The sequence below is a fragment of the Apus apus genome, chromosome 16 (assembly GCF_020740795.1).
Source record: "Apus apus isolate bApuApu2 chromosome 16, bApuApu2.pri.cur, whole genome shotgun sequence".
NCBI classification, from domain to species: domain Eukaryota; kingdom Metazoa; phylum Chordata; class Aves; order Apodiformes; family Apodidae; genus Apus; species Apus apus.
This window is the reverse complement of record NC_067297.1, coordinates 12,982,799-13,003,085: the sequence shown is the minus strand read 5'-3', so window position 1 is coordinate 13,003,085 and position 20,287 is coordinate 12,982,799. Positions and strand designations below refer to the sequence as shown.

Below are 20,287 nucleotides of genomic sequence, written 5' to 3'. Positions count from 1 at the left end.
GATGGTTCTGCGGTTAGAGAGGAAGGCAAAAGCTGACCAGCAGGATGATGCGCAAGGAATGCCCCAGAGAGGGAAGGTTAGACGAAGCCGTGGGTGGGTGTCCGTGCAGCCCGGCGCCCTCTCCCCGCCAGAAGGGGAGGAGGAAGGGCCTCAAGCGGGCTGCGGGACGGGGCTGCGGGACGGCTCTTCCCTCCGGCTCCTGAGGGACCCGCCGCGCGCCCTTCCCGCCCGCCGCGCGCGCCCCCTCAGCGCAGCCCCCGCGCCGGCCGCTCGCGACCAGCGCGCGGGGCGGGGCGGGGCCGGGGGGCTCTGTCCCCTCGGGTCCTCCCGCCGGATCCCGGCCGGGCTCCGCGCCGCCGTGGGGGATGCGGGGCGGCGAGGACACGCGCTGCCAACCCCGGCTGCTCCCCCCCCCCGGAGCTCCGTGCCCCCCTCAGTCCCTCTCTACCACCGGGCAGTCCCGACGGCGGGGGCCGGGCCCGGGGCGGGCGGGGCGCGGAGGAGCCCCGGGGCGGAGCGCGGGCGGTGTCCGTGGCCCCGGGAGCGGTGCGGCGGTGGCGGCGGGCGCTCATGGCCCTCCCGGGGGAGGCGGCCCGGCTGGACGGGGGCTGGCAGGAGGTGAGCGAGCCCCGCCGGCACCGGGAGCCCCCGGGGCAGCGGCTGTCCCCGCTCCCGGGAGTCCGCCCGTCCCCTCAGCCCCCATCCCCTTACCGGTCAGCCCTTCCCCAGCCCCACGGCACCGGCAGGGCTGCCCGCTGCTCCCCGGGGGCTGCGGGCCGGGTCCTGCCCCCGGGCCGCCCGCAGAGCCGCTGCCGTGTCCGCGCTGAGCTCCCCCCGCTCCTTCTCCCCAGGTCTACTCGGCTCTGCAGTGGATACAGTTCACCATGGCCATGCTCAGGTACAACGCGCTGCTAAACCCGGCTGGAGTTACTATTGCAACCCCGATTTTGCTCCGGAAAAAAAAGACAAACTACTTATTCCAGCGAGGCAGATGCGCTCCTGCTCCAACCTGTTCTTTGCTTTTCTCAGCGTTATAGGTTCCAGCTCGATCGTTGCTTACGCCGTCTTCCAAAACGCAGTGCGGTCCCCTGAGGTAAGGTCTGCGCCTCCTTCCCCCCGGATCGAGGTGCCGGTACCTGGCAGATGGGTCTCAGGTGCAGCACAGACCTGGAGGTCGGGCGGTGTGCTGGGTCTCAGGTTGATATGGTTAAACCTTGTTGAACTGCCGGGAGGCAAATAGTTTGGCCAAGAATTTGGCCCTTGTCTGTGATAGGAGTTGAAGGGACTAACCTTGAATCGCAGCCGTAGAGGGAAAAGCAGGTTCCCTGCACTTTCTGCTGCTTCGGGAAAGTCCTCCAGCCATTCCTGGGAACGGGGATTTGTTAGCGTGTCCTCCTGTGTGGGGCAAAACGCCTGCAGGGCTGAGGAGCTGTGAACAAAGCTGCTGAAGTGCAAATTGGAGATGCCACTGAAGGAAACGTATTACAGGTGTTTGCCTTCAGGTATTCCTGAGTGTTTTTCCAGGCAGGCGTGCTGCTAGAACTGATACAATTCAAAGGTGCTGCAGGGTTCAGACAAAAAGAGATTGGGCTGAATAGCAGTTTGATGTGCTGGGCTCTGCAGTGGGACTTCAGTAGTGCAGAAGAGCCACAAACATTTCTAACACTGAAGCAGTGGGACTCGGGTGCAAACCTCCCTTGGGTGGGACTGTCCTCGTGTGCAATATGGATCTGACAGGCTTTTGGTGTCCACATGCCATCCCTCTGTCTGTCCAGGACTTACTAGAGGCAGTGCACAGAGATGAGCTGTGTGAAGCTGAGGTTTGTTGTTCAGGACTTTGCAGATGTCTGGGAGCCTGGTCTTTGGACCATGCAGATGACAGGTTACTGCTAAGAGCAGTAGGACACTAGAGCTGGCACCTATGATGTGACAAAGCTGTGTTTGTACTTCCCTCCTCTTCAGTGGTTTGGGTTGGAAGGGACCTTAAAGATCATCTTGTTGCAAGAGGGGTTGGAGCTAGATATCTTTAAAGTCCCTTCCAACCAAAACCATTTCTATGATTGTATGTATGATCCTGGGTTTGCTCGACAGCCCAGAGAACAGGGCTTCCAGGGAGTGCAGTCAGTGATCCCCAGAGAAGGAGGGCATGCCGTCAAACTAACACCTGACACATGGTTGGATGAAGCTGGGTGGGGAGGAGAATGTGTGTCCAGGTTTGCAGGGAAAATGTACAACTTTTACAACATGCAGGGCAGTCTTGCTCCTGGAAATGCTCTACCCAGCACATCAAGAATGAACTGTGGAGATTTCCTTCCCTTCCTAGGGAGGAATGAAGGCTGGGACTTCACCTCAGTGCTGGGATGGGAAACCTGCCTGAGCTTGTGCTGCACAAGGAGCACATCAAAGGCTGCCTCACCACTTCTGCACCTGGAGAGCTCCAGACATGGTTCTCTCCTAGGGTCCTCCACTCTGGTGTGATACGGAGCTGGGTTTGGCAGGTGTCCCGGGGTGACTCAGCAGCCTCAGCCCATTTACTTCCATAGCCCAAACTCTGCATTACTCAGGAGCTCTTGTGCTGTTAGTCATATGATGTGGCTGTGGCCACACTCTAGCTGCTGGTGAGCCACACACAGATAGACCCTTTCTGCTCGAGGGAGTCCAGATGTTCCTGCTCAGATTATTTCTGCAAATCCGGATAGGAGGGATGGATACCAGCTGGACTGACTCGTCCACATCAGTCTTCCAGGCTCTTCCAGGCTGCCAGGGGAGATCCTTTGTTGGTGTTTCAAAAGCAGCAAAATCTGCAATAACTTCCCCATTGCCTTGCCCCTGTGTTTCTGGTCTTAAGTGGAAATTTGTAAACAAAGGGTTTGGAAGAGATCCATATCAAAACTTGCCTCAAACAGCTTATTCCCTGAGTCATGAGGCTCCAGAGTAAAATGTTTAAAAATAAACAGCTCTGGAGGCTGGGAGGACAGCAATGTTACAAACACTTCCCATCCTTCCCCCAGCCTAGGAAATCAAAGATTGCATTCTTGAAGCTTGTTTTCTGTCTTTAGGAGGTCAATACAACTTCAGCCTAAGCTAAATCATTCAGAAGAGATGATGGCAAGCAACAAACAAAGAATTTCCTCTGTCATGTCAACAGGTTTTGGGCAGGCAGATGTCCCTGGGCAATGGCCAGACAGAGCTAAATCAACATGTATGCTGCAGCCTGGCAGCTCATCTGAATCATTATGTCTTTGCATTCCCTTCCTCCATTTCATAAATACCATTTGTTGGGGTTTTGGTTGTTGGTTTGGTTTTGTTTTTTTCTTTTCCCTCTTGCAAGGAAGAATGATGGTGCCTTTAACTCAACACTGTGTCACCTGCTTCTTCATTTAGGTCTGTGCCAAAAGAGCTCCTCAACCAAACAACAGTGCCCTGCTCCAAGGGCACCTGTTGCTAGAGAAAGGGGTCACCTGTTTGATTGCAAAAATTGTTTCTTTGCTTATTTTGGAGCTGCTTGGTTTTAACCTGCTGTGCTTGCAAACTGGATGATGTCCACAGCCTGTCATGCCCAGCACCAGCAAGGAGAAGCCTGGTTAAAAATGACATTTGTGAATGCAATGATATACAAATTAGCTCCAGGTATTCAGCAACTGCAGTTTGATTTTCCATGTTGCTGGGTGGGATGGTACAAATATGGAACTGGAGAGACAAGGATGTTGGAGGAGAAATTCTGCAGAAGGTAGAGGACCTAGTGGGGGACCCAGGAAGGCACCAGGCAGATCTTCCTCCAGCTGTGCACAAGGACAGATCTGGTTCCATCAGATCTACCTGACTGCTTACCAATCTCACTCAGCTCTTCCGTGTTGCTCACAGAAACAAGACAAGGGTCACACAATGTGATGGGTAGCAACTATTTACTTAAAGGACCACAATGAGGCAAATCTCACCAAAAGCTCAGTCCCATGAAAAAAAAAAAAAATCTTAAAATGGTGTCCTGAAATGTTTCCATGCTGAGTTCAGCACTGTAATTTCCTGCAGGGAAAAAAATAATTTTTAAAAGGCCATAATTTCCTTTCCAGGATGCTGAAAACTAGGTAGAAAAGGCTACAATTAAGAATCTAGATAATTAGGCTGCTTTTCCAGAGTGTTTGCTCTCCCACTAACAACAAAAATGTTGGCTAGAATTTTGCACAAATGTTTTCCTACAGTGTTTACAGTCCTTTTGGCTAGGGCATGCAAACTGGAAATGGGCTGGAAACTGCCCATTAGAGGAGAGGCAGCTCTGTCCCAGCAAGACACAGTCTGCAGCAGGGAGACTCCTAGTGAAAATTAATCTGGCATGTAAGATAGATTCAGCCTTAGTCACCAGCTGAAATTACTTGAAACACACAGGAAAAATGTCTGCTTTAAGTTTTTTCAGATGTAAAGAAGGGTTTGTGTTTACCGAAAGTTTGATTTCTCTGTCAGCTGAGGGAAGAAATAACATCCCCTCTCCTTGCCAACCTGTCCTGTTCTGCAGAATTGGAACATTCTGCACCTTTGAGATATTTTCTGTAAGAGCTGATGCTGCTTTAGGGTCCTGGGGCAGAGAGGGTGGTTAAAGAGAGGTATCTGCATTGAAACAGCTCCTGAGAACAGGAATCAGCATGATTTTTGTGTGCAAGGAAAGCTGCCCTGCCAAAAGAGCTGTGGCATCAGAGCATTTTTAGATGATGGGCTAAAGGTGGTTGTGGGAGCCTTGAGTCCATTGCTCAGACCTTCTGACCTGTTTCACTTTTCCCAGGTTCGCCCTCTTTTCTACCTGAGTCTCTCTGACCTATTTCTGGGCATGTGCTGGCTCGCTGGGGCCCTCCTCTACAGCACACCAACATCCAAGCAGGACCTCATCTGCTATAACCTGCAAGCAACAGGACAAGTGAGTAGCCTTGGCATCACCATTCATACTGTTACTTTCCACCCTTGGCCCCAGTTGCCTCCCTGGTGATCAGAATGTGGTTGTGGGGGACTATTTGTATACAGGTTTGGGCAGAGACTCTCCGTGTGAACTTGACTTGTCGGATCTCTTTGCCTTGTGTGTAAAATGGAGATAACGATGCTCAAGTTTAGGTCGGTCTGGTTTGTGTGAGGCAATGAGGAAGGCAAGCAGAGCATGGGATTCTGTGGTTGCTGGTTTGGGTTGCTTGTGTAAAGTGAGTAGATGGGTCTTAATCTATTTCCTGCTGGACCCGTGCCAACGATGAGCTCTGTGCCTCTCACAGGGCAGCTTTTCTATTCCTCTTCTTGCTTCCTCCTCATCCTGGGCAGGAAGAGACACATTCTGCAACTCTCTTGAGCTCGAATTCACAACATGACTCATATAAACAGCCTGTGCTGACCTGGCCCCATCCTCAAACAATCCCAAGGATGCTGAGGGGCTGCTCTGTCTGCATGAGCTCAGCTCCATGCCCCAGCGATTTGGCTGCTTTCCAGCTGATTTTGTGTGCTGGAGCCTAATTGGAGCAGAGTGAGTGAAATACCATTTTCCTGGCAGGTTGCTTTTGTCTTCTCCAGTTCCCATTCCAGCACTGGCCTTTGCAAATCGCCCCTGTCAAAAAACCCTGCAGGGTATGGCCAGGCTTGGGCCAGGGCAGTGGTTCACAAGCTGTCATCTCTGGGCTGAACAGTTTCTTTTTGAAGGACCCACAACAATGTGGCTGGAAAGGACAAGTGGCTGTCAGGAGCCTTGATGTGTGTGGTGTGGGCTTGGGCAACTCCCTGGGAGCGTGATGGTACCTACAGATAGGAACTGAAAGGTCCTCTGTGAGCAGCAGCATCTGAGGCTGGAAAGGATCTCTATGTACCTCAGGGAGGGCAGGGAAGGAGCGAGGGTGTGGAAGTGTTCATGCTATTGTGTGTCTGGGGTCAGGTGCCTGCAGCCCAGGGCTGCTTCAACTTGTGTTTTTTGTAGAGTAAAACTGTAGTATTCGTGATGGCAAGAGCAGCTGAGCTTGGGTTTCTGCAGCTCTCCTGTGCCCCTGTGGCAGCTCCACAATACGTTCACCTCGAGAGAGGAAACGGAGGCCTGGGTAACTTGGGATGATGCAGAACAACCTCAAAGATGCTGCTATAGGGGAAGCTGGGAAGAGCTTCAGAGAGGCTTTTCAGAGCTGCAAGGTGAGAGGAGCGTTTGGGACTGAAGGTGTTTCTGAGCTGTCTCACTTGCACCTTTGCCTGGAGGACAGTTCTTAATGCTGCTGTGATCTTGTTATGGCCTGGAGAGAAAAGAGGTTGCACTGCTAGAGGAGAAGCAGTTTGGATGTAGACAATGCACCATCATTTCTCAGCAGAGGCATTAGGAGCCTTCTGGCTTCTTTCTGCCCTTTTTCAGCCTGTGGCCACGCTCCTCAGGGACACCAGCAAGGACTGGGGGCAAGGTGGGAGCTTTACCTCCACTCCAGGGCAGAGCTGACCTTGACCAAGGAATTGTCTTTGCCTCAGCTGCATGGGGGACAGTCATGGTGTTGTGGTGGGGTGTGCAGGGTGCCTGCCACATCCCAACCTCAGCCACAGGTCTCTGGGCTCCACTCCTGCGTGCCACCAGCAGGAGGGCTGCTGGGGTGGCAGAGCCAGATTGCCTCTGGCAAGAGCTGTCACTGCTGTTTGCTCTGGGAGAAATTAAAACAAACTGAGCTCTTGCCATAGCAACTGTGCCTGCAGGGTGCACGTGACAGGGTGCAGGACACCTCCTTACTGAGCACCCCAGCAGTGCCCTGGTGTGGTGGGAACACCTCATGCATAAGTAGAAGTCAGTAACAGGTTTAACCATCAGCTTCTGCAGAGTGTAAGTGATCTGGAACCAAATTAAATGAGGGAATGGCTCCTGGCCCCATTCTGCCCGTGCTGAGTGGAGAAGTCTTTCAAGGGTTGCATTCCTGGATGTCTCATAAACACACACAGCTTCTGTGCACACAAATACCTCAAAGATGGAAAGTGCACGGAATGAAAAGGGTGGGGACAGGCTCAGGACTGCTCAGCACTGGTGTTTGCAGACGGCAGCCCTTGGAGAGACTCACACCATAGTCCATGTGATGTGGTTGTCTCAAGGGATTGCCTTAGGAGCAGGACAGTATTTTATTCAGGCTGTTTACTATCACTTTATCACCAGGGGCAGACATTGCAGAGGATGGAACTCCCTTAACATCCATGCTGTGTCATACAGGGGGAGATTACTTTGTTTCTTGGACTTCCCTTGTTTCAGCCCCAGACTCTTGGTTGATATTCAATGTAAATACTGCTCCCTTCTGCTGCCCCTTGACTTTGTTCTTTCCTCCTCCCTGCCTTCCCTTTGAGTTACAATAATAATCTCCAGAATAGAGATTGTGGTTATAATTGCACAATTCCCCCACATTCTTCCAGTTCAGTTCCAGTGGCCTAATAATGTCCTGGCAGGCTCTGCTCATGCTGGTGAGCACAATGGGAAGCCACACAAGTGTTATAATGAGGGACTCTCACATCTCCCAGCCTCTGCTTTATCTCCTTGTGGCAAGTGCTGCAGGACTGTCCCCAGCTCCAAAGCTGGGGTTCAGGAGAGCAGAACTCCCTTTGCTTTCTGCTGGCAGTGCTCACAAGTGGCTTTTGGTTCCCTCTTCCAAAAAAGAAGGCAGTGCTGACATTTTGAGAACCTCTCTAAGGCAGTCCCAAGTGCAAGAGAATGATCTTTGTGGACTGTTTTGATGACCTTCCCTGGAAGTAATCGAAAAAGGGCAACAAACCCTCATTAAACCTCGTTTAATGAGCTGGAAAGTCACTGTAATGTTCCTGCTGCAACGTCACAGCCCCTTGGACTCGGCCTCTTGCGTCAGCCAAGAGTGTTTGCAACCTCAGTGGAGAAGACTAAGTTTATTTAGTGACTACTTTCCTGGACTTAGATGATACCAGGATGGCAAACTTGTGCTCCTCGCCTCGTTGGCAAGGGATAGCAAATCCACAGAAAAAGTCACTTCACCAGCCCTTCCTCTTTGCCTTTGCCAGTGGAGCATGTGTTTCCTGTAACAAACACAGCACATGCAAATACAGTGTGTGATTAGGCAATGCTGTTTATACTTGACTGCCCGGAGTAGCCTGGATTCAGAAACAAATGCAAGAAAGATTTGGGGTTTTTTTACAGGAAATTTGAGATATTTGGTCTCATCTCAAGCTGGAATCAAGGGCTGTGAAACTCTCCATGGGAAGCAATGTTCTGTATCTTCCCTCCTTTTTCCCATGGAAAGAAAAGAGTTATTGGGATATGAACTCAGATATTCTCTGACCCCACTTTCCTCTTTAAATGTTCTATTGTTTTCTGTTTCCGTGAATTCACTGAGTGGAGAGTTCATTATGTGAGAAGCAAGTCTAAGTGCTGCATCTGTGTTGTGTTTCATAATGGCTGTGGCATAGAGAGGGTCAAAGTGCTTTCAATCTTGCCAGGATTTAGGGAAAAAAAAAAAAGAGCTAAGTCAAAGATTTGTATTTTTAAGGCTGTCTGCTGTCACTAGTTCTCCTGTCCTTAGCTTGGGGCCAAAGTGAAGCTGCCTTAATCGGGTCTAAGGTGGGAACCCCTCCTCCCCCTGGCTCTTCCCAGTTGGTGTCCCACTGTACCCCAGTAGATGTGAGCACAGGGGCTGTGCAGAGGCCCTCACCTTTGACACAACACTTTTCAGCATCTGCCTCTGGCTCATGGGCTTTTGGGCTCATCAGGGATGAAGTGAAAGTGCTTCAGAACTGCTAGTATTATTTTAGGACTGAAATCCTGTCTGTATTTCTCAGATATTCTACGTGGCCTCTTTCCTTTACACTGTCAACTACACCTGGCACCTGTACATGGACCTAAAGGTGAAATACAATCAAAACCTTTACCGGATGCCCCCCCAGGTGAGAAGGACTTACATGCAACAGTTGCTGGGTACCAAGGTCTGGCTGTGGGGTTGTGGTGGGGTTTCCAGGGTCCATATATAATCCTTTATCTCACCACAAGGACTTTGAAGGCCCTTCTTCCCCACAGCTGTATGAATTGGCATGTCTTGCCCACTGTGGTCAGCTGTAGGATCCCAGTGAAAGGTTAGGCTTGCAAGACCAAAGCAGGCAAAGGCCCATGGCAGCATGCACCTCAGAGCAGAGAAAGATCATGACTGGTATTGGTGAAGTTCTTCCACAGGTAGAAAAACAGCAACTTGCACCAGCTGAGGAACTGGTTTGTTGGTGCCAGTGCGTGGCAGAAGGGGACAGGAGAGCAGAGAGTGCCTGGAACTGAGACCTGACAGTTTCTGTCCTTCCCAGGTGTCATAGTGTTCAAGAGCGTCAGTAAGTGTTCTAAGAGCTTGAGGTAGGAGGTGTGATGGAAGTGAGGAAGCGATAAAAGGAGCAGTTGGCTCTCTGAACAGTGGCCAGGCCTCACTTCATCATCACTTGGCCTTTACAAAAGCCCTTTGGGGAACCAATATGATCGCTGGGAACCAAGGAACAAGGACATAGTACTCAGAAAAACACACTCTGCGTTGCAGGCTAAACAAACACTTCACATACCTCATGACCAAGGTCTCTCCTTGTGGTTGTTTCATTCCTCACACCTGGCTCAACAGCTGCTGTGACTGGTGTGTGCTCCTGATGCTGTGAGAGGACAGATTCCTTGTGCAGCTCTTCCCTCCAAAGCCATCAGCCGCATTTCTGGATAGAGTCTTTCTCTTCCCCAGACATTAGCTGTGAACAGTAACCTTCATATCCCAGAAATTCCAGTTGTTGGTTTGGGAGCAGCAGACTGGGCAGATCAGTCAATATTTAAAGGGCTCTTGTCCCTTTGTTTGGATCCACTTGTAGGACTGGTTTTCTTCTTGCTGGATTCTCATTCAAAACAACATCTACCACTACAGCTGTGCCCACGTTGTGTTGGGTGATTGCATTGGCATCTGTGCTGGTGTGTGGATGCCAGCTGCCAAAGCACATTTCCTGGTGAGTAGAGACCAGGACACTCCAAATTGCTTACACTTCTTCACCAGAACATGAAGTCCCTGAAGAACAGGGCCAGGTGAAGTGAATAAGCAGTACAAAAAATGAGTAAGTTACACCAGAGAGCTTATCAAGTGTCTGTTCCTTGGCCAGTTCCAAGTTCCCTTCTCAAATCCTCCTGTCTTGAATGAGGACAAGGCAGTGAGGGGGAGGAAACATCAGTTGCCTCTCTTGCAAATCAGCACAGAGTGAGCTCAGAGGTGTGGAATCAGTGTGAAGTAGAAACATTTGTGCTCAGTCTGGGGATTAATCAGTGTTTGAAGAGCCCTCAGATGCTGAAGTTCTTCCTTGGAGTTGGTTCCTGTGAACCAGTGGCTGAAAAGATCATTTAATTACTGGTTAATTAATTAAAATTATCTCTGGATTTTGCAGGTTGTAGATTATGTGAGTTGCATTGGCCGAGTAGCAACGATCTCATCTAGGTAAGATTTCATTATCTTGGGGAGAGTTACCTGGTTTTGAGAAACTACAGTGTGCTGATCTCTCCTTCCTGCTTACTTTGAAGCAAGTTTTATTAAAACTGTGAAGCTCATCAGTAACAGCAGAGTGACCTCAGAGTAGGAGGTTTTGGGTGTAAAGGCCTTTCTCCAACCAAGCTGGTTATAACCATATTAACTACATGTAGTTTTTCAGAACTTGCTCCCTTTACCAATGTGATGTCTGCATGAATGTAACTGCACAAGTTAGTAAAGCTGATAAAATACTCTTCTACATTCTAGAGTCCTCTATAGTGACAGGAGTAGAATCACGTAGTGTTTGGTTGGGGATGGGAGCAATAACCAATATTGTCCTTTCTCCTCGTAGCTTGGTCCCTTTCCTTCTCATGGTGCCTGTGTTTTGCCTGGGCAACAGCAGTAATTGTTACCAAAACTTCAGCCAAAAGCATGGGTAAGTTCTATGAGTCTCTGAAGCAGTCTGGCTGCTTGTGAGTCCCAGCAGAAGCTCAGGCTGGTCCCTTTCTCCTACAGGTGTCTCTTGATGCACACAGAAATCGCCGTGTCCTCCAGCGAGCCACAAACCCTGAGCGGCTCCGTTTGCCATGCGATGCATTTCTATGGCATTGGGGTCTTCCTCATTTCTTTTCTGATCAGCTTCATAGCCATTCTGGTAAGAAACCTCATCCTTGCACACCAGCTGTTGGTCAGTGTGAGGAAGTTTGCCTGTTTTCGTCTCTTGCTTGGCTGGTACCAGAAGGCATGTAATGTCAGGGGACAAATGGTGTGGAGCTGCTTCCCTTTTTGAAGGGGTGGTATGGGAGAGACACTATCATTGTGCCACCATATCAGTCCTTCTGGAGTCCTGAGTTCTGTCAACTCATCCCAAAAAACAAGTAGAGAAGGCTCAGGGTATGGGAGCAGAGATCACCCATGGCTTGGGTCAACAAGAGCCCAAATGAATTCAGAGTCTGCTGTTCAGACAAGATCACATATAAAGAACTGTTCTCCCCCAGAGAGAACAATTTATCCTTGAAAATATTGGATAGTTTGAAATGAGGTTTTAGCTAAAAAAAACATGGGATACTCTGTCCTAGATGAACAAGCCAGGTCAGAGCACGTGCAGAAAAGTACAAACCACAACTTATGCTTGTTCTTTTTTAGGTTATACTGAGTCAAGCCCGAGGTTTATACAAAAGGTTCGTAAACTCCACGGGATTCCTGGGCGACCAGCAGTGGGCCATGATTAAGATGGTGGAGCAACGAGTGGTTTTTTACCCCGTCGCATTCTTCTGCTGCTGGGCCCCAGGTTAGCAGAGAGCTGAGTGATTTTCACAACATTCTCCTAAGACATAGTGCCTGGCAATGAAATTCCAAAGAGGTGAGGTTGAAGCAATACCTTCTTGCTCATCCCTTTTCACAGCTGTCCTCCTTGGAATACTGAAGCTGACAACAGCAACAAACAGCAAAATCTACATGGCTCTTCTAATCCTGCAGGTAAATGTCTCCCTTACAACCTTCTTTTTTGCTTTCTCTACTTGAACAGAAAAATAAGTGTTTGCTTGTATCTGATCCCTGCTGGACAAAGTATGTTTGTAGCCACAGTGATCAGAAGTCCAGTTGATTTCTGCTTTTGATTGGCAAAGAGCTTTGTTAGTTGTTACATGTTTTTCCCAGGCTTGAGAAGGTGTCAGTAAACAAAACCACTGCACCAAGGGAATGTAGAAAATAGGCCTAGGAGGGACCCCCAGAAATCTGGGGTTTCTTCCCTTTCTGTGGAAGTGTCCAAATGCAATTTTTCCACGACACTTGTCCAGCTGCTTGATGTGCCTGAGGCAGCTTGTAGCAAAGGTGATTCAAATAACTGTGAGATTCCTGTATCACGTGGGGATGCAGATAGATAAAGTCATACTGGAAGTGGGAGGCTTGGAATAATGTGCTGGGTTTGACAGCCTGGTAGGGAGCTGTGGAGTGCTGTGCAGCACTAGTTGACAGGACAGCCCCTTCTGCCCTGTGCTCTCTCCCAGGCTCTGACAGCAGCTTCCCAGGGGCTCCTCAACTGCATTGTCTATGGCTGGACACAGCACGTCTTCCTCTCCCTCAAACGCAACGCCTGCCGGGACGTTGACACCCAGACTCCTCTCCTGCGTTCCCAGAAGAAGTTCTACGCCAGCACGCTCCCCGCCAGCCCGCCAGATGCAGGAGGGTCCACATCCACCTTGCTCTGAGGAATCCCTGCCCTGGAGGAGAACTGGGAGCATCCTGACAAGACCTCGTCGTGCTTTAGCAGTGTCAGCCAGACCTGGCTGTCCCCTGGGAACTTTCCTGGCAGCAGCAAAGTGAGCTGTAGTGCTGGAGGAGCCTGAGCGGAGCTGTTGGAGACAGACACCTCAGTGAAGATAGTTATTTATTTTACAGGTTTATGTGGACTGTAAATGGATTCTTTAAACGTGGTAAATCTTTAGTGCAGACTTTCCCCTCACGGAAATATCTCTAGAAATGCAGCCAATTATATGTAGGAGCTCAGAGATTTGGTACAGCTCCTTTGAGGGTAGGTGGTCAAAGGTTGTTTTACTTCTGTAAGTATTTGCCATTACAAGTTAACAGTAAAGCAAAGGTGAATATTTTTCAATCTCTGACTTTTAATTCGCTATAAAAACAAGAACATGTCCTGTACTAACAGCCAACTGCAAAGAATGAAAAATTGAAAAGTAGCATAAAAAAAATGAGCATTCACTTCTGTGCCTTGACTTTTTGCACATTTCCCTTCTGTCCTTCATGCCAACTCCTGCTCAGCTACAATACTCAGAAAAATAAGCTGCTTTGATCCGGTGGAGCATCTCTCCTGACCCAGGTGAGCAGAACGTTGCATGAATCTGTCTGTGCTCTTATAGATGCTCAAATGAATTATTTAGGTCCTACCATTCTGCAGGAAATAAAACAGATTTTTAGCTGCATTGAAAACAACTCTCTAACTTTTACGCTTTTTTCTAACAGCTCCCCTTTTTGGGTTCAACCCAAATGTATTTACATAGCAGGTAATACAAGAAGAGGAAACACTCAAGTTTTGTGCCATTAACTTGCATACAGTGTACACAGTTATGCTGTGGAAATCCCTTTGTGGAAAATCTCCTGGGACTAGCAGTCCAGCTTCAGGGTCATACCCACAGGGCCCAGAGTCCTTTCCAAACCTCAGCTGGAGAGTTTCCCACTGCTTTCATGTTTTTGGTTTTTAAAAATCTGATTGTTCTTCATCCGTAGTCGTCTCCTCGTCCTCCTCCTCTTCCTGCTCCTCCTCCTCTGTAGAAGTCTCACTGCTCTCTTTGGATAACTTGGTACTGAAAAATGCAGCTATTTCCTTTCTGTATTTGCTTACAGCAACGAGGAGAGCAAACATGAGAAAAAGGGGAACCGTGATCCCAATTCCTATCCTAAATGCTTTACTACGGACAATCTCCCCCAGGGACTTCCTGAGAGGTGGGGGGGGGCCGCTGCCCACACTCCCTCCCGGGCCGTGGAACTGGCAGTCTGGAGGAGCCCAGCCAGCTTTGCAGTGGCACTGTCTGAGGTTGTTGCAGACCCCTTTCCCCCCACACAAAATGTTCCCATCACACTCGGTCCTAAGCATGACAGCTGTGCAAGTCTTGTTAATGCAGATCTTTTCTGGCCCACATCTGGTGCCATCAAGCCCTCCTCCTATATCAGGTGTATCGATGCCGGTGTGGTAGGCTGTGCCCCAGCACCAACCCTCGGGCCCTGGAATCTGAACAATGGTTTCATACCCCTCCAGGACAGGGATCCTCTTCACGTTGACACACTGCAGCCTTCCGCACAGCACGCTTTTGGGTTTACATTTCACAAAAACAGGTTTAGCCCCTTTGCTGCCGCAGTTGCCGAATCGATTCCCTTTCATGTTCTGATTTTTGAAGCAACTTTCTGGAGCACCCCGAGCTTCTTCCCCAAAGATTTTCTGGCACAGGTTGTCATAGGTGGGACATTTCCCACGGTAGCAGTAGCCGTCATTCTTGCAGGGTGTCCCGTCGTGCACGTGGAGATCCTCTGGGCACCACTCTGAAGACCCGTTGCAATATTCAGGCAAGTCACACTCGTCGGCCTCAACCCTGCACTTGTGTCCTGCAGCACGAAAGTGGCACTTGTGACAGCATTGCCCAACAGAGCAGACAGCCCTCGGCTTCAGGGTGCAGTTTTGGTGGCAGCAGGGATCGCCTTGGCACTCCTGTGGCCTCCCACAGTCACATTGCTCTCCCTCTTCGATCACCTTGTTGCCACAGCGCTGAAAACGGAAGAGTCTGTGGGGCTCGGGAACGTTGCGCAGGCAGTTGCCATCCCCTCTGCTGAGCAGGTCGAAGTAGTTCTGCTGGCTGCAGTTGCTGAAAGCCTTGGCGTTGACAATCAAGCTCCCCGCCATGTAGCACTTGTTGGTTTCTCCGCACACACACTCCTTTTTGTCGTGCCTCATCCCTAGGTTGTGACCCAGCTCATGAGTAAAAACAATTGTAAAGGTTATGAAATCTTTGCGGATATGTGAGATAACAGCTGACTGATAACCGCGCAGGCAGATGCTACCAACAAAGGCCAGCCCAAGGGACAGGCCGAAGTCCATGTAAGTAAATAAATGTGCAATGTCGTATTGTGTCCTCCGAGAAAGATCTTTATTTGCCCAGTTGTTAAAATTGTCAAGAACTTCTTCTATGTCCTGGCTGTAACTGATGAAGTTGCTGTGTGTCCAGATCTCCAGCCCGATCAGGCAGATGCGAACCTTCAGAGGAGAGTAGTATGTTTCAGATAAATTGATTGTATCTATAACCAGAAGCATCGTGGAGGTCTCATTGCTCCCTTGGAAGGAAAACAGATAGTGGTCCACCACAACAAATATCTCAACATACATAGTCTGCTTCGGTCTCTGAGACAAGTCCTGCTTTCCTAAGAGTGTTTTAGCTCCCATCCTATGCAGCTGCTTTCGGATCATCTCATCTGTCAATCCACACATTGAGGACATGTTCTGGGTCTCCTCTCGCCGATAGAGAAGGTGCTGGAAGGTGAGGGACCCTGGCACAGGTTCGATGCTGTAGCTCAGGTTCCTGATTTCCAGCTTCCCCCTCAGGCCCGAGCAGGTGCTCAGCGTGACGCGGGACCCGGGGCTGCCCTCCACGTAGCCCAGGTAGAAGCAGTCCTCAGGGACATAGGGCTGCTCCACTCTCCTTGCCCCCCTGCGGCTGTACGTGATGACCGGCAGGTTTTTCGCCAGAAGTCCTCTCTTCTGCCTGAGGTGGATGATGTGGTTCTCCCCGCCCACCCTGAGGACGTAAGACACTTTTCCCCCCACAGCTTTTCCCGCCCTGGGGGACAGTTTCCTCGGCTGGACTATCTCGTGGAGAGCATAGCCCGGTGGTGGAGGATGGCTGCCCGCCCTGAGGAGGAGAGAGGCCCCCAGCGCTGCCCAGACCGCCAGCCTGAGGAGGCCGCGCTTTCCCCCGGCCGCCATGATGTGCCTGCAGCCGCTTCATCGCCCACGCCTTCAAAATGGCGGTGAGACACCTCTGGAGGGCCCCCGTCCTGCCCCTCTCCCTTGAAGCGCTCAGCTGGCGGCTGTGCCGGAGCCGTCCCCTCGGGTGCAGGACCCGAGGAAGGCCCGTGGTGCCCTGCCGCCCTGCGGGGCAGCCGTTCCCCGCCGCGCCGCCTGAGAAGGTTCTGGCAGCGCTGCCGCCTCGCCCCGCCGTGCTGCTGCCACACACGGCCGGCTGGGGCAAGGCTGGGGCACCACGCGTGCTCCTGGGAGGTGACGGGGATGAAGAGCACCCCATTCCCGCTGTGCTTCCACCCTGCGGTGCCCATCGCAGCCAGGAAGCTGCGGTTGGTTTTCAGAGCCGCTCCCCTGCGTCTCAGTGAGATCTGGGAGCTGTGAGTCCTCCCCACCTCCTCCTCCCCGAGGGGAAACCCTGCCCAAGGATTGCCTGTGACTCGTGAATTTGAGAACTAACAATAGCACTTTTCCCAGCAAATTGATTTGACAGATGTTGATGCCCTGTGGCCACCGCCTTGCCTCTTTTCCCCTTTTCTAGCCTGATGTGCTCCTGCTCCCCAGTGTTCAGCTGCCTTTTTGGGAAGTGCTGAAATTACTTGTTTGGTTGGTTTTGGGGTGGGTTTGGTGTTTTTTTGCACTGTCCTTGTTCTGTGTCAGTGCTGCTCCCAGCCTGCACAGACACCTCAGCAGCAGCCCAGCTTTTTTGTCAGCTCAGCCTGGCAGACATTAGATGCTGTTGCCAGTTTCTTTACCTGCTCAAAGCTTCCCTACAAGCTCCTGTCCAAATGATCCTGCCAGCTTTGTACTTTTCACAGAGGCCACTGATGAGACAATTAGGGTTTTTTTCCCCCCCCTCTGATTTCCTTTCAGATATATCCTGCATCTTTTCCTGTAATTAACCCTCAGAGCTATTTTTTCCCTCCTCCTGTCTCCTGCTTAATACCTCCTGATGTTTTCAGCAGCTCCTGTTTGTTCCTGGGCAACAGGGGAGGTGCTCCTCTATGACCAGGGTGAGCTCAAAGGTGGCCAGTGCCCCTGGAACCCTGGCTCTGGAGGAGGTGGGAATAGGGCGTGGGGACAGAGTCCTATATGGTGGTGTGGATGGTTTGCACCTTTTGCTCTGAGCTGCAGTGAAGGGTCTGTGACTCAGAAGTTTCTCTGCTCAGAGGGACGAGCTGCTGTCATTTGGGGATGGCAGGTTTGGTGGGGAAGGGGACTCAGTGCTGCAGCCCCCTGTGGTCAGGGCTGAGGGGACAACCACTGCTCTTTCCTTGCAGTAGGCTCTGGGATCCTCCTTGTCAGTACAAACCACTAGGAGGATTTTAATTTAAACTGAACACCTCCCCATTTTTGTCAATGACTTTTTTTTCTCCTACTGAGTGAGGTCAAGCAAAACAATTTAATTTTGCTATTCTACAGAATACAGACGAGGTCCCCTAAAATGACACTTGCATTGAGATCAATTTCAAAGGAGTCTACTACAGCTGGAGTCTGCATCCAGTGCCTGACCGAGCCCAGCTTTCTGCTGCTGCCACATGAAGTCCTACAGGGGAGAGGTTCAAGTCCCAGCTGGTTTGGAGTTGACTTCTTTCACCTGGTTCTCTGCATCCTCCTTAGGAGCACCTTCTCTAGAACAAAAAGATCTTAAGTATTTTCTTAATGCTTGAGTTACTCTGAGCTTTCTCACACTGTCAAGGAAAATTGTTAGGAGCACCAAAACAGAAATAGTTACTATAGTAATTCCAACAATGATCCAGAAAAGCTCCATTTCAGTGACTGGTGCAGGCCCACTGTCAATGCTTCCTCCAAAGCCAAAGGAGTGGCAGAAGGGAGGTGCCCAGCCACTATCACAGTGGCAGTTCCCTCTATTGTTGCAGACACCTCTTCCTCTGCAGGTTTTCTCAGAAGAACAGGGGGAGGCCAGGTACTCCTCCATGGGAATACATGTCCGATTTATGCACATCATCTTCTCACCACACTGCATGCCGTCTTCGATGCCTCCAATATCCGAGGTATACCCGTCAAAGTAGTACTCGACGCCCCAACACCAGGTATTTCCCATCGGGGTTTGAATGATGGTTGTGAACTCGTGCACCTGAGGTAGGTGTCTAACATTTGTACACTGCAGCCTCCCACACATGACATTTTCTAGCTTGCACTTCTCAAAGCTGGCAAGTCCATCTCCCCAGCAGTGGCCAAACCGATCCCCTTTTGTGTTCACCTCCAAGGAACATGATAGAGGAGCAGGCTTTGCTTCCTTGCCAAAGATACTCTTGCACTGTAATGTGCGAGATTGGCATTGGCCTGAGTAACAGTAGCCATCGTCAGCACAAGGAGTCCCATCCTGCTTGGTCACATCTGCTGGGCAGAGATCAGATGTCCCATTGCAATACTCGGGCAGGTCACATGGCCCAGCAGTTTCCCTGCATATTGCTCCTTCTGGAAGAGGTTTGCAGTTCTTACAGCAGCCTCCAGAAGTGCAAATGGCTCCTGCTTTTTTATGACAGGTATCGTCACAACAATGGTCCAGTTTACATTGTATTTCTGAGCCACAGTCACACTCCTCCCCATCCTCCAGGACACCATTCCCACAGAACTCCAGTTCAAGTGTCCTTACCATTTCTGGGGGGTTATTAAGGCAGAATCCTTGCCCTGATGCTATAAAATCCAAATAGTGCTTTTTGCTGCAGTTGCTGAATTGATAGTTCTCTGTGCCGTCTGGGCTCATGATGCATTTAGAGGTGTTTCCACATCTGCAGTATCTGTCATTCTGCCTCACGCCAAGGACGTGTCCCAACACTCGCGCAACACGGAGAGCAGTGTCCATGTAAGGCCGTTTTGCAAACGACACGACAGCAGAGGCACGTTCTTGATCACAAGCACTGGCAAAGTTGGCTTTGCCCCATATGGGCCGTGCTCTCCTGCCATCACCAAAGCCCGTGGAGGCAAACAGACACCCCACATCGTGCGTGGCGTAGGCGGAGCTTTTCTGCTTCCGCCAAAGATTAAAATTATTAAGAACCTCAGTAATGTTTTCAGTAACACTGATTGGGTTCTTCTCCACCCAAACCTCTAGTGCAGTTATCAAAACACGAAGGTGGAACGAATAGAACAGGCCATCCACCAGATTGATTATTTCAATAACTTCCAGAGTCACATTAGTGATACTTTTGCCAAAGGCATCAAAACCTGCCTTGTCCACCACGACAAGGAGCTCTAAATACCGTGTTTGTCTCTGGGCCTGGAACTGCCTCGTTGCTTTACCAGAAGCTGGAAATTGTCCACCTCTCTTGGGCATTTTGTACATCACTGTTTCAGGAACCACCTCCTCCCTCTGTGACAGAAGATGCTCAGCAGTGGTGGAAGCTGCCAGGGGCTCAATGCTGTAGCTTGAGTTTCCAATCTGCAGCAGTCCTCTGAGCCCAGAGCAGGTATTCAGGGTCACCATGGAGTCCAGGATGCCTTCCACGTAGCCATGGTAATAGCAATCTGTTGGCACATGGGGCAGTTCCACAACGATTTTCCCCCGGGAATCACTAGCAAATACAGGGAAGTTTTTTATTACAAAGTCTTTCTTCCTGAGGTGAATCGTGTAATTTACCTCCTGACCGCTGATGATATAGGACACTTGGTTCTGGCTGCCTTTCCCTGCCTTGGGGCCAAGTTTCCTTGGAATTACTGTCTCATAGGCTGTGTAGCGCCAAGAGGGCTGGGGGCTGCAGCCTGTGCTGGGCAGCAGGAGCAGGAAGGGGAGGCCTAATTTGAAGAGAACTCCTCTGCCCCTCAGGGCACACCAGGACGGTGTCCAGGTTGGAGCCATGGTCACTGCCTTCCCAGGAAAATGAGGGCGATGGCGAAACCTCAGAAAAGTTGCCTTTAACCCAGCAGCAAAGATCCCCTCTCACCACCAGGACACCATTCCTCAGGGTTTGGCCTCTTGCCCCTGCTCAGGCACAAGCTGCCTCCATCTCTTCATGCCTTTTCTGGGCTCTTCTGCTTCCTGCCCATCAGGGAGGTAGGACACACCAGGAGCCAGCCTGCTATCCAGCTGCAACAAAGCAAAGCAGCACTGGGAGAGCCCTGGAGCAGGCCTGGAAGCTGGGGGAGAGCTGCTCTAATGGACAGGCCCGCAGAGTGACAGTTGCTCCAGCCCCCTTTGAACACAAACATTCCATGGGGAGAATGGAACCCTGCCACCAGCTCATTAAATACACCCTATCTCATCCCTCCCAGCCAGCTGCACCCTACTTGGGCTGACCCTGTTTGCTGAAAGCCTGATGAGCTCCTGCTGCTACAG

The 20,287-nt window shown here is 50.7% G+C and overlaps 3 protein-coding genes across 3 annotated transcripts; 1 reads left to right on the top strand and 2 right to left on the bottom strand.

Moving 5' to 3' along the window:
• Positions 1–533: 533 nt before the first annotated feature.
• On the top strand, positions 534–13,077 carry TMEM116 (transmembrane protein 116). Its single transcript, XM_051634328.1, has 11 exons — positions 534–618; positions 852–898; positions 1,030–1,093; positions 4,775–4,906; positions 8,776–8,880; positions 10,384–10,433; positions 10,816–10,899; positions 10,980–11,118; positions 11,610–11,754; positions 11,869–11,942; positions 12,473–13,077. Exons 1-11 carry the CDS (start codon positions 571–573, stop codon positions 12,671–12,673), a joined length of 1,089 nt encoding a protein of 362 aa, XP_051490288.1. The 5' UTR covers positions 534–570; the 3' UTR covers positions 12,674–13,077.
• Positions 13,078–13,561: 484 nt separating this feature from the next.
• LOC127391497 (disintegrin and metalloproteinase domain-containing protein 20-like) lies at positions 13,562–16,301 on the bottom strand. The gene is given in 5 exon segments (XM_051634320.1): positions 13,562–15,927; positions 15,929–16,031; positions 16,033–16,083; positions 16,085–16,238; positions 16,298–16,301. Coding segments are annotated over 5 exon segments (2,562 nt in total). The 3' UTR covers positions 13,562–13,677.
• A 1,069-nt stretch (positions 16,302–17,370) lies between these two features.
• On the bottom strand, positions 17,371–20,267 carry LOC127391324 (disintegrin and metalloproteinase domain-containing protein 9-like). The gene has a single exon (XM_051633943.1). It carries the CDS (start codon positions 19,808–19,810, stop codon positions 17,549–17,551), a length of 2,262 nt encoding a protein of 753 aa, XP_051489903.1. The 5' UTR covers positions 19,811–20,267; the 3' UTR covers positions 17,371–17,548.
• Between the last annotated feature and the right edge of the window lie 20 nt (positions 20,268–20,287).

Coding starts and splice junctions, on each gene's coding strand:
- TMEM116 (XM_051634328.1), top strand. CDS start 571: ATGGCCCTCCCGGGGGAGGCGGCCCGGCTGGACGGGGGCTGGCAGGAG. Junction 1,094..4,774: donor ACGCAGTGCGGTCCCCTGAG/GTAAGGTCTGCG, acceptor CACTTTTCCCAG/GTTCGCCCTCTTTTCTACCT. Junction 11,755..11,868: donor CTTCTGCTGCTGGGCCCCAG/GTTAGCAGAGAG, acceptor CCCTTTTCACAG/CTGTCCTCCTTGGAATACTG.
- LOC127391324 (XM_051633943.1), bottom strand. CDS start 19,810: ATGGCTCCAACCTGGACACCGTCCTGGTGTGCCCTGAGGGGCAGAGGA.